The following is a 14717-nucleotide window of genomic DNA, read 5'->3' as shown; positions in this document are numbered from 1 at the left end:
TAGCTGAAGAAGAGGGAAAAAAAAATTACTTACAGGATCCAAACCTTCTTTCTCTAGTTTGGCCTTCTCCAAGTAGTAACTCCTCTCGGCCACACTGAGAAGCCTCCAGCTCTCACTAATCTTCTTATTGATCTCAGATTGAGGGAGGTGGGGGAGCTCCTGCTGCACTTTCAGGTAGATGTCGTAATAGTACAGAAGGTAAGCAGACCTGAGGAAGCAAGGACTTCTTAAGGTTTTCCCTCACTCAACCAGTAAATACTACAATGTTTGAGTAGTGAAGAGCTAAATACAAAACCCAGCTTTTCATTTCAAAAGCATTTCTCTAAATAGAGACCGAAGCAAAGATTAAATAACACCCCCAAAGGGTGAACAGGGGGAGGTTTCTCCCTCCAGAAACGTGGAAGCAAAGGCTTGTCTGGTCTACTTTTCCATGACCACTTTTTCTGCAGGGCTTAAATCCCAACATGGGCAAAGATAGATAAAGGTGTCCCGTCATTCCACTTTCAGGAAAAGGTTAATGAGAGGACTAATTACCACTCACACCCTACTCTTCTACACAGCCTTTGGTCATCTCACTGGTCAACAGCACCTCGCCAAGGCTGAGAGAGGGAAGCAAGTAGAACTATCAAAGTGACCCAGTGCTGGGAGCCTCAGCAAGAAGTCTGGAGTGTTCACAGTTAAGAGGGAGCTTAGAGCTGCAATTTGGATATTCTTTATAGATATCATTGGCGCTATTTGTAATTCCAAATTTTTATTGATGTCCTAATTAAATATTTAAATAACAATGGCATTAATAATAAATACAGTGGTTCTCTTGTAGCGAGCTTCCACCATTTGTATGTATATTTCCTGCTAAAGCCTAGAAACTCGACCAAGATTTGGACAGGAATGGCAACGGCTGGCATCAATCGGCCACTTCCCACTCTCAATCACCGTCTCCCCCCAACCCCACTGCCCATCAGGAGACTTCAACAAATGACATGGCACTCTCAGTGAAACTGGACACAGGCTAAAGTCTTCTTCAACACAGCTCTCCAAGCAGCTTCTGTTTATAAATGCCAGCTATCAAAATGTGTTGGCTAACCTGGGTTTCTTGGCCTTTTCTCCATGTATTTTATACTTTTTCTTCTTCTTGGGTGGCCCAGGGGAGGTGTAACAGTAGGCTTCCTCAATTTCCTCCATCACGACAGTTACCTCAGTACCATCATATGATGCATCCATGGCTAGAGGAAAGTCAAACATAAACAAGGTTCAAGAACCTACCCTAAAGGGGAGAGCGGCCTCCTGATCCAATGATCCTTATCTCTGCCTTAAGACTCAGTCATTTACCAAACTCATCAGATGGAGCCTAAGAAGCACCTGGGGAACCTACTAAACATTCAGATTCCAGGGTTCCACCTCAGCCCTTCTGAATCAGAATCACTAAAGGGTGTGGCAATCCGTGTGCTTAACACTTGCACCTGGTGAGTCCTCTGACTAGGCAAACCTGGGATCACTAGCTTAGAGAGCCCTTTCACTTTTATTCACTCATGGGATGCTCAGTAATCCTTCAACTCAAAGATTAGCCCCACGTTACAAGAATTCCATATGGTAACAGGTAAATACTTGGCCAGGAGTCAGTTCTGGACACTCCCTCATGGCATCACCTTAATCAAAATGCTTCACTGATTCACTCATTCATTCAAACGTGTTAAGTGCCAATATGTAGCAAGTTTCTTGTAATGTAGCAACATTCTGCCAGTTTGTTTGTATGACTTTGGGCAGGTCCTTTAGCTGCTTTAGGTTCAATTCTCTCACACATTAACGAGATGTCTCACCCACCTTACCACACTTATAGTGATAAGGCTCAAGGACATAACTCCATTTGAGAATAGTGCTATACAAAAAGGGTTCATTATTAAAGGTGAATCATCTCTGCCTGAGATGCTTAACGACCTGCCCAAGGCCACCACACCCAGGAACTTGAAAGGCAGATTTTTTTAGTTCAAAAATCCAACTGTGAGCCTTCTTCCATTATACTATACTGCTCCCATCTCCACCCACAACCCTCTAAACCAGCACTGTTCAAAAAACTTTTTGTGATGACAGAAATGTTCTTCATCTGTGCTGCTCCAATACTGTAGCTACTTATGGCTATTGAGCACCTGAAATACGGCTTGTGTGATTGAAGAACTCAATTGATTTCATTTTCTTTCATTGTAATTGGTTTAAATAACCACACATGGTTAGCAACTACGGTACTGAACAACTCAGGTCTAAACAGTAATCTGACAGACTGATATTAACTCTCTAGCACTGGCCTAAGAAACAAAAAACCTACTAATAGCTTCTCCTAGGGAAAGGTAGGCATTAAAAAAATTCAATGACTAGTTCAAGAAGAGTTAGTTTATTTCTGGCCACATTCTAAGTTGGAGTTTTACCCACAGGCTCAATCCTTGGGTTCAAGAAGAGTTAGTTTATTTGTGGCCACACGCTAAGCTGGAGTTTTACCCACAGACTCAATCCTTGGATGGAGAAAGGCTCCCAAAAACCACCTGAATTTTATGAGAGAGAAATAATATAGTTGCTCTGGGAAATCTGTCAGAAGATAATTTAGGATTCTGGGAAGAAGGAGCTGTGTAAGTAAATACGGAACTGATAAGTGTATTACAAGGCCCACTCACGTCTCATTTAGAACTCACTCCACAAATGACGAGGTATCTGATAAAGTATAATGAGAAAAAAAGCACTGTGTGTTGAGTCAGGAGACCAGGATCCAAGTCTAAATTCTAACCATGCGATCTCAGATAAGTCTATTCCCCTCCCTAAATTTCAGTTGTTCCTCAAGTGAGACTGAAGAGGCTGAAATCAGTGGCTCCTAACTTTTTGAGAGGCAAGAATCCCTTTGAGAATGTTGTAAAGCGGGAAAAACCCTCTCCCAGAAAATGCAGACAGGTATTTCACCTATAATTTCAAAGATATACCTGAGGCTAAGAATACGTTATTCCTAAGGTTCTTTCTAGTTCTGTACCATGTCTAAATGATTTCCCTTCCCATTGGAAAACAAAACAAAAACAACAACAAAAGAACCCCACTGCATTCTGTTATAGTGCAACTCTGGAGAACATAACCCACAACTTGGCTCGGTAAGAGATAGGCCAGTGCCTTCATTGGGTAAGGGATGCTAGGGTTCAAATCAAGGCTATGTGGGGATGTGCTTTTTTTGCCTTTCATAATTGACTTCTCAGCCCTTGAGTCTTGCAGAGAAAAGCAATACTGCAGGAGAGCTTCTGTAAAGAATGACATACAGGGTTTTAGCACCCAGAGCAAAACAAATTAGAAAACAAAGTCATTACAATCATATTGGCGTAGAGGCAAGAAGAGACTGAGTTTTGGCTTGTTTGAGTAGCCCGGTTTAAGCCTGGGTCCAAGAGTATTTTCACATCCTAGGCCTCAGTACAGCAATGCAAAAAAAAAAAAAAAAAAAAAGGCACGATAATATAAAGGTTAAAACCAAGGGCTCTGGAGGGCAGAAAATCAGGGTACTAAATTTAAGTTACCCATTTTAACAGGACGCGCACAGAGCTCTATGGCCTTGAGCAATCTACTTACTCTCTCTAAGCCTCAGTTTTCTAATCTGTAAAAGAGAAGTAAGGCAGTACTTGAAATTTGTGACACTCTTTCACTGTCCTATCAGATCCTCCTCGGAACCCCATTAAATGGCTTCTGACAGCTCAGCAGTGGGCCATGGTCGGCCTACGGGCCTTAGATGTCCCAAAGGTACCGAATGCGGGAGGTGGAAACTAAGGCTCACTACTCCTACTTCGTAGAAGAGGCAACAAGGCTCAGAGAGCCGCAGCTCCCAGCTCGTGGGCGCCCAGCCGGTGCGATGCGGTGCGGCGCTCGAAGGTGGGACTTACCCGGAGAAGCGTGCAAGCCGCGCGGCTCACATTCCCGGAGGCGCCCGGCCAGGGGGCTCGACGGGGGGGCTGGCCAGCGCACTCGCGCTCCCCGCTGTCGGAGAGAGGCGGCTCCAGTCGTGGCAGTGGCAACAAGGAAGTGGAGACGAGGACTCGCGCGCGCATCCCGGGGGCTAGAGGAGCCCCGGCCCCGCGGCCCCGCCCGGCGACACACGGCACGGAGTCGCGACAGCCCCTCTCTCTCCCCTTCCTCGGAGTCGTGATATGGGGTTGTAGAGGACGGGTGTGGGAGCACAGGTTCTCTCTGCAGGCTCTTCACCGACGCCTGCCGAGAGCCCCGGGGGTCAAGCCCCGGGGAGCCCGAGGAAGACAGCAGGGACACGGGCGTCGCCGCGGCACCGGCTCAGCGGCACCAGCAGCAGCAGCACACCTCGGCTCGCTAGGAAAACCCGTCCCGGCTGCCCTCGCGGCGCGCCGGAAGCGGCCGGCTGCGCGTGACTGCTTGCGACCCCTTGCGCAGGCGCAACAGTCCAGCCCGGGCTGAGGGGCGGGCCCCTAGAAACCGCTTAGAGGCTTAGAAGGGGGCCGCTAAGGCGGACGGACTACTTCCTGCTAGAGGTTCCGGGAGGAGGAGGAAGCTGCGGCCGCCCACGGTGGACGCCCTCAGCCCCCGGGCGTTGCCGTAGGGCATTCAGGTAAATAGGGCGGGGCTGTGGCGAACGTGAGGGGTCGAGGCTCCGCCTCGCCTGTCAAAGCCACGTCTGGCCAGGAGAGCCCGAGCACCACCCTCCCAGCACGGAGTTCAAGGCCTGACCCCAGTCCTCATCACTCTGTCCCGGCTTGTTCAGGACAGGGTTCTTCTTAGTGCCGCATGAAGACGTCCTCCTCACCCCAGTGATCTGCCCTCAATCCGTCTCTCCCACCGTCCCACACTCAGTAATGGCAGTGAGTGATTCAAACGGAGCTGAATGACCATGTGGAGAGGCTCTGGAATCAGATAAGGATTCTATTGTCCCTTCCCGCCGATGTCACAGATGGTGCCACATTCGTACAAGTCCCCTCACCCTCACTACCTTGCAAGTGCATTTCCAATCTGCCTACTTTTCCCCATCTACCACCGTCACCAGTCTTCTCCTAGTCACCGTCATCTCCTGCCTGGACTGGGGCAATTTCTTCCCATCTCCTCTCTTTTCCCTCTACAATCTATTCTCCACAACACGCAAATTGATCTTTCTGCACTGTAAGCCTGATTAGGTCACTCTCTGCTTAAGACCCTCCAGTGTCCTCTTGTTTACTTAGAATAAAATTCAAACTTATCTCGACCTACAAGATTTGGTTTTGCTCTTGATTCATTCTCTTTCCACATCTCTTCTCAGTACTGGTTGTTCCCAGAACAAGCTATATAGCACTCTAGTGTTCAGAATGCTAGCTTTGCGCTGAGCCTCCTTGGGATTGAATCCCGGTCCTACCACATGTAAGCGATATTAAGCATGGAAAGTAACAAATTATGATTACAAAGGACCAATAATTGGTTCTCATTTCAGTAAATGGCATCACCATCCACTCAATTGCTCAGGGCTCAAGCCAGACATCTGGGAATTATCCTTGACTCCTCTTGCACCTCACATCCAGTCCATCAGCAAGATCCGCAAAAACATAGTCCCAAACTGACTACTTCTTACCATCTTCACTATTACTCTACCCAAGCCACCATTATCTCACATCTGGACTCCGGCAACAGCCTCCTAACCAGTCTCTTTCTTTTTCTCCGACACCCTTCCATTCCATTCTTCACACAGCAGTCATCTTTCTCCGTGCTTAAAATCCTCCAGGAGCTTCTTGTTGCACTCAAATTAACATATCCCAACTATATATGGCCTACTAGGGTAGCCTGCATTTACCTTCAGATTTAGGGCCACCTCTTAGGAAAATGGACTTTACCTATTAGGTTCTCCACCTTGCACCCAAAAGACTCTTTCTAAAGTGCAAATCTGATCATGTCATTCCAAAAACAAAAAACAAAACTCCAAAGGCATCTTATTGTCCCAAGATCCTTGTTCTCTTCTCCAAAGACTTTTTTTTTCCTGATCATGTCTTTTTATTTTCTATAGTACTTCATTGCCTTTACACATGTTTCCTTCTATCTCATGAATTCCTATTTGTTTATACTTTAAGTCCCAACATCAATATTTTTTCCTCTTTGAAGTACACTGCCCATCTGTGTCCCACCCAGTTGATCATCCCACTTCTGTCTTCTCGTCCACAGTACTCTGTAACCTCTGTTATAGCACTCCATACTCTAGTTTTGTCTTCCCTGGTAAGCTCCTCAATGGTAGGCACTATGCTGCATTCATCTCTGTATGGCTGGCATCAAGCACAGTGCTTAGCACACAGAGGATGCCATGAATGGATAGACAGATGTGTGGGGGTAGTGACAAAAGTCAGTCCTTAAAAAGGGGCAGTCACAGCCTGAAGCACAGCAGCTTCTCTTGTTCTTTGAGGACTCTCATGATAAAAGGTTTAAGCAGGCAGTTACCAAAACTGCTACTGTTGGGTCACGTTTATTTCCTTCATAGCACATACCACACTCTGTAATTAACTAATTTATCTGTTCACTTATTATGTCCCTACACCACATTGTATTATTTCATAAGGGCAGGGACCTTGACTATGTTGTTCTTCACTGCGTTCTTACCACTTGGCACCTGTAAATATTTATTAAATGAATGTGTGGCTATGAGAAACATCTTCCGGCAGTGAAAAATCCTTCCAAGCCAAGCAGCGATAGAGCTATGAAGATCTCACTGTGGTGGAATTTCAAGCAGGACTATGGAGTTGCAGAAATAGCACTGATCTGAGTCAAGAAATCTGAGCTGTATGAACCTGGGTAGGCCCCTTCCCTAGGCCTCAGTTTCTGTATCTTTAAAATGAGCCAGATAATAATTCCTTGAATTTATACAATGCATTGCTATTTGCAAAGCTCTTTTACCATCTGTTACTTCAGTATAGTCTCACAATAGACAGACCAGACACTGTTATTATTTTTACAAAGGCTCAGAAAGTTTAAGTAAACTAGACTATATCTCTTTTATTTCAAACATTCTATGAGTCTGTATAAATAACCTCTACAAAAAGTCAGTAGCATGATCCTATCTTCTCTTGGCTTCGGCCTTATATTATCATTTTTCTAATACAATTTTTAAAAATCTGAACCCATCTTTTAGGGGGAATCCATTATCTTTGGTTCCTGATAGGCACTCCATTTTGTCTTCTCGGTTTTCCTTACTTGTGGCAAAACAAGCCAAGAGGAGGAACAGACACAGCCCTGGTAGTTGTGGTCCGGCCCTCATTCTACAGATATGGCAAACAAGGGGAACAAGAAACGTCGGCAGTTCTCCCCAGAGAAGAAAATGAAAGTTGTGGAAGCTGTGGACTCAGGCAAGAGGAAAGGCGATGTGGCAAAAGAATTCAGAATCACTCCTTCTACTTTGTCTACATTCTTAAAGGATCGTGCCAAATTTGAAGAAAAGGTGCGGGAGGCATCTGTGGGACCTCAGTGGAAAAGGATGAGGAATGCTCTTTATGACGACATTGATAAGCTGTTTTTGCTTGGTTTCAAGAAATCCATGCCAAAAACATTCTCGTGACTGGTTCTGTCATTCGGAAAAAAGCACTAAACTTGGCCAACATGCTTGGCTATGACAATTTTCAAGCAAGTGTGGGCTGGCTGAACAGATTTCATGATCGCCATGGAATTGCTTTGAAAGCAGTCTGTAGAGAGCATAGTGACAGATTAATGAATGGTCTAGGAATAGATAAGGTTAATGAGTGGCATGCAGGGGAAATTATAAAACTAATTGCTGACTACAGCCCAGATGATATCTTTAATGCTGATGAGACAGGAATGTTTTTCCAGTTGCTTCCCCAGCACACACTTGCTGCTAAAGGGGACCATTGTAGAGGGGGCAAGAAAGCAAGGCAGTGGTTGACAGCACTCTTTTGTTGCAATGCTTCAGGGACTGAAAAAATGAGACCATTGATTGTTGGTAGGTCAGCCAACCCACGTTGCCTCAAGAATGTCCATTCCCTCCCTTGTGACTACCGAGCCAACCAGCAGGCGTAGATGACACAGGATCTGTTTAATGAGTGGCTGATCACCTCGGTGCTTTGTGACCGCCTGGAGGGGTGGGATAGGGAGGGTGGGAGGGAGGGAGACGCAAGAGGGAAGAGATATGGGAACATATGTATATGTATAACTGATTCACTTTGTTATAAAGCAGAAACTAACACACCATTGTAAAGCAATTATACTCCAATAAAGATGTTAAAAAAAAAATGAGTGGCTGATGCAAGTGGACGCCAGAATGAAGCAGGCAGAACGCCGGATCCTCCTGCTGATTGACAACTGCTCCGCTCACAACGTGCTTCCACGCTTGGAAAGGATTCAGGTGGGGTATCTGCCCTCAAAGTGTACTGCCGTCTTGCAGCCACTGAATCTTGGCATAATTCATACCACAAAAGTGCTGTATAGGAGGCACCTGCTAAAACAGATCCTCCTCAAGCTCAACAGCAGTGAAGATCAAGAAAAAGTGGACATCAAGCAGGCCATTGACATGATTGCTGTGGCATGGTGGTCAGTCAAGCAGTCCACAGTGGTGAAATGCTGGCAGAAGGCAGGTACCATCCCTGTGGAATTGACAGATTCTGACGTAGAAGCAGCAGCCAGTGAACCAGATACTGTCATTGAAAAGTTGTGGCACTCAGTGACGATTGCCACCTGTGTCCCAAATGAAGTAAATTTCTGGGACTTTGTCACTGCAGATGATGGTCTCATCATGTCTCAGGAGCTGCTGGACACAGGTCATCCAGGACATGGTGGCCGGTGAAAGGACTGATGAAGCTGGAAGTGAAGATGAGGGGGAGGCACCTCTACCACAGCAGCCAAAAGTCACCACCACAGGGCTTCCCTGGTGGCGCAGTGGTTGAGAGTCTGCCTGCCGATGCAGGGGACACGGGTTCGTGCCCCGGTCCACGAAGATCCCACATGCCGTGGAGCGGCTGGGCCCGTGAGCCATGGCCGCTGAGCCTGCGCGTCCGGAGCCTGTGCTCCGCAACGGGATAGTGAGAGGCCCGCGTACAGCAAAAAAACAAAAACAAAAACAAAAAGTCACCACCACAGAGGCCAGCTCAAGTGCACAGAAACTTAGACGGTTCCTTTCCACTTGTGTAGGTGTTCCTGATGCCATTTTTGGACAGCTAAATGGCATAGATGAATATTTAACGAGAAGAGTGACACAAACTCTTGTTGATTCCAAAATTACACAGTTCCTCTGAACAAAATAATGTAGAAATTAACTGCCTCTTTTAATTTAGAAGATGTAGTTTACAAGAATAAATATTTATTTAGCTAGGATATTGAACTTAAATTTTAAGCAATATTATTGTGACAACATTCCAGTTTTCTGAAATAATCAGGAAACTTTCTTGAATGGAATTTGGGGCCAAAGACTTTTCATTTCTAACAAGTTCCCAGGTGATGCCAATGCTGATGTGGTCCAAGGTCCATGCTTAAGAACCACTGGTCCATCTGGATTCTAGCACTTCTCTCTTTAGCTGGCCATCTGAATACTCCCAATCACTGACTGTCAAAAAAAAAAAAAAAAAGAAGTATCAGCTGTTCTTACTCCAGAACTGTTAACTCCTTCCTGCTGATTTGGTAACTCCAGAACCTTCTTAGCTATTCTCTTGAATGCCCCACCAAGTACTCAGTAGGGGTGCATCTGTCTGTGCCAAAAGACTTAACAAGAGCCATCTAGCCTATCAAAGCATCTTTTAATACTTCAGGATTATTATTAGTACGATGCTGGGGTACAGGGAAATAAAGTGCCTGAAAGAGGAGACATGATACAATCTGGAAGATGTGGTAAATATCAGAGAATGCTGTTAATCACAATCATGGGAGAGAACATACATCCCAGTGTACCTCTCAAATCCAGACAAGGTGAGAGGAACATTTGTGAGAGAGATGACATGTGTGAGAGTGTTTGGATTATTTGGATAATCCACAGTGGTCCTCTCCACACCTGTGGATAATCCAGCCTCATGTCGTTAATGTTAGGGCACACTATGTTTCCCTTCCCTAAAATCACTTCATAAATCACCCTTATTCCTTTGTGTTTGTTCTTCAGAGAAGTCTGCTACAGCAGAGTTGATTTAAGTTATTTAAAGCTGTATAAATTTATCATCAAATTTATCTTAAAGTTTTTCTCCTATAAAAAAGGCATTCTTGGACTTCCCTAGTGGCTCCGTGGTTAAGAATCCGCCTGCCAATGCAGAGGACACAGGTTCGAGCCCTGGTCCAGGAAGATCCCACATGCCATGGAGCAACTAAGCCCGTGAGCCACAACTACTGAGCCCATGTGCCACAACTACTGAAGCCCGTGCGCCTAGAGCCTGTGCTCCGTAACAAGAGAAGCCACTGTAATGAGAAGCCCACGCACCACAACAAAGAGTAGCCCCGGCTCACCATGACTAGAGAATGCCCCCATGGGCAGCAACGAAGACCCAACGCAGCCAAAAATAAAAATAAATAAAATTAATTATTTTTTTAAAAAAGGCATTCTTAATATCCTTTAAAACCCTAGTATCTATTTTCTAATGAGTCAGATAAGTGTCAGTTTCATTTTTAGAAGGTACACACAAGACCTGTTAGCGTTGTAGTGTAGTTCCCTGCCCCAGCTTAATTTTGTGGCTATTTCAGAAACCCGTAGCAATTCAGTTATTCTTCTTTCTGCAGTTACTTAATTGAGACATGTATAAAGCAGATTAATCATAGAAAGTACTGCTTCCACGCTGAACAAAAAACACCAAAAAACAGCAGACGTTTGAATAGATGTGTATTTAAAGCTTATTTGGGGTATTTTTCCTTTTAACGAACTAGTATAACTTGAATTAAAAGTACTATACATATTTTAAATTATTAACACATAAGCAAGGAAAATAGTGTCTTCTGGATAAGTCGCGTGGTTCTGTCCCATTATCAGCACCTTAACTGCTCCCATCATCTGTGTCAGGATTACTGACGAAATTTCTAATTTCTTCCCTCATCTTTCTCCTGAAGTCCATTTTGCGCATAATGTTAGACCTCTTTCCCCTGCCCAAGTGTCTGTGGGGGCTCTCAAATGCCTACAGAAATAAAAGACTATTCATCTGAGTTTTAGCCCCCTCTGGAGTTGACTGCTTGGTTGCTCAGTACAATTTAGTGTGTGTGTGGCCCCACCATGGGCCATTGTCTTCACTCCATACCCATGTCTGCTAGTGTGCCTTTGCCTGAATGCCTCACCCTGTTCTCTACCAAGCTGGACCTTACACATTCTTCAAGAACTAATTGGAGTCCTCTTTCTTCCAGCGTTTCTTGAAGACTCCAGCACCTGCTCTACCCTTCTCTCCCTCAACTCCTCAGCACTTTTGTCTCTAAACTATTCAGTTAAGCACTTAAATGTTTTGCCAATGTTCTGTGGCTCTTTAGACTGTAAGTTCCACGAGAGCAGGGACCACTCAGCCTTTGTAACCTTAAAGGTGCCTAGCACTGTGCTGGGAACATCATAGGCATGTCAGTAAACATTTGTGTATAAATTGACACACAAGTAATGTCAAAGCCACCTTATTTTTAAAGTTGCATGAAGCATTAATTCTACTAGAAAATGACTTGGAGATAAGGTAGGGCTGTCCTCTATTTAAAAGGATTTGCAGAATTTTTCCATGAATATCATTGCTCAAATATTATTCCAGTCCAGGGTATAATCTATTCTTTGATAGTGAAGAATTCTCATCTATGGAGTTAAACCTGTTTCCTTCCACAGAAAGTCACTGCAGGATTCTCCATTTCTACAAGACTTTAGTGTGAAAGGCTTTGTCTAAGTGCTTTGCATATAGTAATATTCAGTAAGTATGTACTCAAACTTGGTTGTTTTTTTTTAAAAAGAAATCTGACATTCTTGACTCATTTAACATATCATATGAATTATATCCAAGTAGATGGAAATCACATCCAAAAGAGAGCAAAGTCTGCAAAGTCTGGTTTATATCAGGTGAAAGTTTGCTTCTCTTGGACATAAGGGGTTTTTTGACACTTTTTTAAACTAAAAAAGGTTGATATTATCCTTTCTTGGTCTGCTGTCTTTATCAAGCCCTCTGTGGCTTCTCCCTGACTCTCTGTTCCCTCCAACCCCACTTGAGGATATAGTTTTGTCCCATTTGACCAATCTACTCTGTAAGCCAACCTTCTGGGACTAAGGACCTACCTCAATTGTGCTGTCATGAGGATAAAAAGGTATACCTGGCACAGACTAAATGTTCTACAAATGCTGTCTGTTGTCATTACTATCCATCCTATTTGGAACCTTACCATCTAGAGGCAGGGACCTGCCTTACCACTAAAATATCTTGGGGTTCATTGTTCCAGAACCACACAGCCTGTTCCTAAGGGCTCTTTCGTTAAAAAGGAAGGAAGCTAAGCCTTATTGATTGCCTATTTATGTCAAGCACTATTTCACTTATAATTTAATCTTTCCAGCAAATCATAATACCAAAGGATAGACAGGTCTCCAAATTTGCAGACCTATTAACTGTTCTGCTACTGGGGCCATAGTTGTCTTTGAAGTGGGATGTGGTAGAGCATATTCCTGCCACCAGAGGGCAGAGGTGAGCTACATAAGGGAGACAATTCAGCCAACTGAAGAAACTAGGAGCAGCCACTTGTAATTTCTCTTAGTAGAGACTGAGAAAGTAGTCGAGAAAAGAGAGAAGAGACATAGGATGTGGGACTTGTTCAAACAACTGACTTAGAAATAACTGTACCTCAAACTACCCAATTCACCCCATTATACACACCTATCCCTTCACCTACTGATAACCACAGGCCATGTAATTGACCCTGGGCAGATAATTGATGTGCCCTACAAATGAGCCAGTGTTAGAGAAATAGCCACCCATCAAACATATCCATGCCTTCAGTAATCACTGAAATATTGGACCTTATAAAATACCCACTGCTGGCCAGAGAGGCTCTAAGGATGAATTAAGTTCATGACCCTACCCTCAAGCAGTCCAGTAAGCAGAGGAGATAGATGAGAGGCAAAAAATAATAATACAGAGTGGTAAATGCCATTTTAGAGAATAGTCAGAGAATTTACAGGAGTAGAGATAGAGCCCAAAGGAGCCCCTGCATGAGAGAAGAGGAATTCAATAGGAAATGTTGCCAAGAGCAAGGGACACTTAATATGAAGTATCTGGAAGGAGGAGTAGGGAGTTAGGTATATGGGGTGGGGAAGCAATTCCTGGCAGAAGGAACAGCATATATAAAGGTCTGGGGTATTACAAAATGGCCCATTTGGGAACAGTTAAGGTCAGAGGTAGGTATGTCAAGCAAAGGATGTGTGGTAAGATGGAGATGTAAGCAAGATCATAGTTTTTAAGGTCTTGTGGGCTAAAGCATTCATTTTGAACTTACCCTGAAAACATTGGAGAACCACTTACAAGTAGCAAACGTCAAATTATTTTTTAGAAATTGATTGATAACTAGTGTGGAGGCTGAGCTGTAGAGATACAGGTAAACTACTTAGGCTATGGCATCATCCTGAACAGAAATGATACACACTGAGGGCACGAAAGAGATGTTGGATTTGAAAGACTCTTGCCAGGTAGATGGATTTGGTGTGTGAGTTGAAGAGGAATATTCTAGAATTTCCCAGGATTCTGGCTTGAGTAGCTAGCTCATGCCATTATCAAGATAGATAAAACAGGAGGAGTGTGGGTGTATGTTGCTTATGAAATGCCCCTGGGCATCCAGGTTGAACTGTCCAGTAACAGCTGTGGAGATTTATATATAGACAGATAATGCTGGTTGGTGTTCTAGAAATGTCAGGCTGGAAATCATGTTTGGCTGCCGTTAGCATGCATATAATAAGGCAGTTGAAGCCATAAATGTGGATGTAGTCATCTGGGGAGAGCTTACAATGCAAGGTGTTTATGATATGGTCCATGAACCAGCCTTTTTAATAATCACGTGTATGTATATACATGCACATGTGAATATTTCTCCAAGAAAAGCCATACTTTCATCAGTCACAACTGGATCAGAAAATTAAATGAGAGACAAGGCCAAGGACATAAGCATTGAAAGGACAGATGGGATAGCACAATCCTCCAAGTTGGTTGGAGGAGATGCTAGAGAATGAGTGTGTGAGGCGCTTCAGGGGCTCTGGATCCCAGATGCTGCATGCAGACAGAGTGGGTGCACCCTCCTTCACTCTGTGGGTAAGGATGAGCTTAGAGGCAGAATGCTCAGGGTTACAGAAATACTGCAAAAGGAAGACTGAAAACTGTCCTTAAGCCTATACTCACACTCCCACTTCTACAGAGTTGAGAAGCAGAAGAAGGAGGACATTCGAGAGAGGCTCTCCGCAGGTATGGGGCGGGGTGGGGAGGGTGGGGGGCGGACGGGGGTGGTGCCGATTAGTCCTTACAAAGCCGTGTGCTCCAGTTAGGAGCTGCACGCCCACTTCTCTCACTTAGCTGGTATAAGGTGTTAGCCTCAATGTACTGATGGGGAAAATGTGGCTCAAAATTCAGTGTTAGGACAGTAGTAAAACATAAGCCAGATTTGGGTTTTCTGATTTCAACACAGTATGGAATAGGAGTCATGCAACATAAGAACTCGAAGGGTTTTCGAGCAATCTAGTTCTCTTCCCTCTTTCACCGATGGAAAAATTAAGTCCCCAAAGGGTGAAATGACTCACTCAGGACCCCAGAGCAAAA

The 14717-nt window shown here is 44.4% G+C and overlaps 2 protein-coding genes across 4 annotated transcripts in view; one reads left to right on the top strand and one right to left on the bottom strand.

Annotated features, from left to right (window-relative positions):
• The window catches only part of HMGXB3 (HMG-box containing 3), a 58360-nt gene extending 54015 nt beyond the window's left edge, over positions 1-4345 (bottom strand). For 2 of the 3 annotated variants that reach the window (XM_029216589.1, XM_029216590.1), the window contains exons 1-3: positions 3900-4345; positions 1085-1223; positions 34-208 (exon numbers count right to left, since the gene is read on the bottom strand). In XM_029216589.1, the coding sequence (XP_029072422.1) occupies positions 34-208; positions 1085-1221 (312 nt within the window). In that variant the 5' untranslated portion in view covers positions 1222-1223; positions 3900-4345. The remainder of the gene's footprint in view (positions 1-33; positions 209-1084; positions 1224-3899) is intronic. The other variant, XM_029216588.1, reaches the window with a different exon arrangement.
• Positions 4346-7258: 2913 nt separating this feature from the next.
• On the top strand, positions 7259-9242 carry TIGD6 (tigger transposable element derived 6). The gene is given in 6 exon segments (XM_029216593.1): positions 7259-7496; positions 7499-8061; positions 8240-8757; positions 8759-8846; position 8887; positions 9067-9242. Coding segments are annotated over 6 exon segments (1584 nt in total).
• Positions 9243-14717: the final 5475 nt, after the last annotated feature.

Source organism: Monodon monoceros, unplaced genomic scaffold (assembly GCF_005190385.1).
Source record: "Monodon monoceros isolate NGI ecotype Baffin Bay Population unplaced genomic scaffold, NGI_Narwhal_1 Super_Scaffold_12, whole genome shotgun sequence".
Lineage (NCBI taxonomy): Eukaryota > Metazoa > Chordata > Mammalia > Artiodactyla > Monodontidae > Monodon > Monodon monoceros.
Note: the sequence above shows the minus strand (reverse complement) of the source record. Positions and strands in the feature narration are given on the sequence as shown.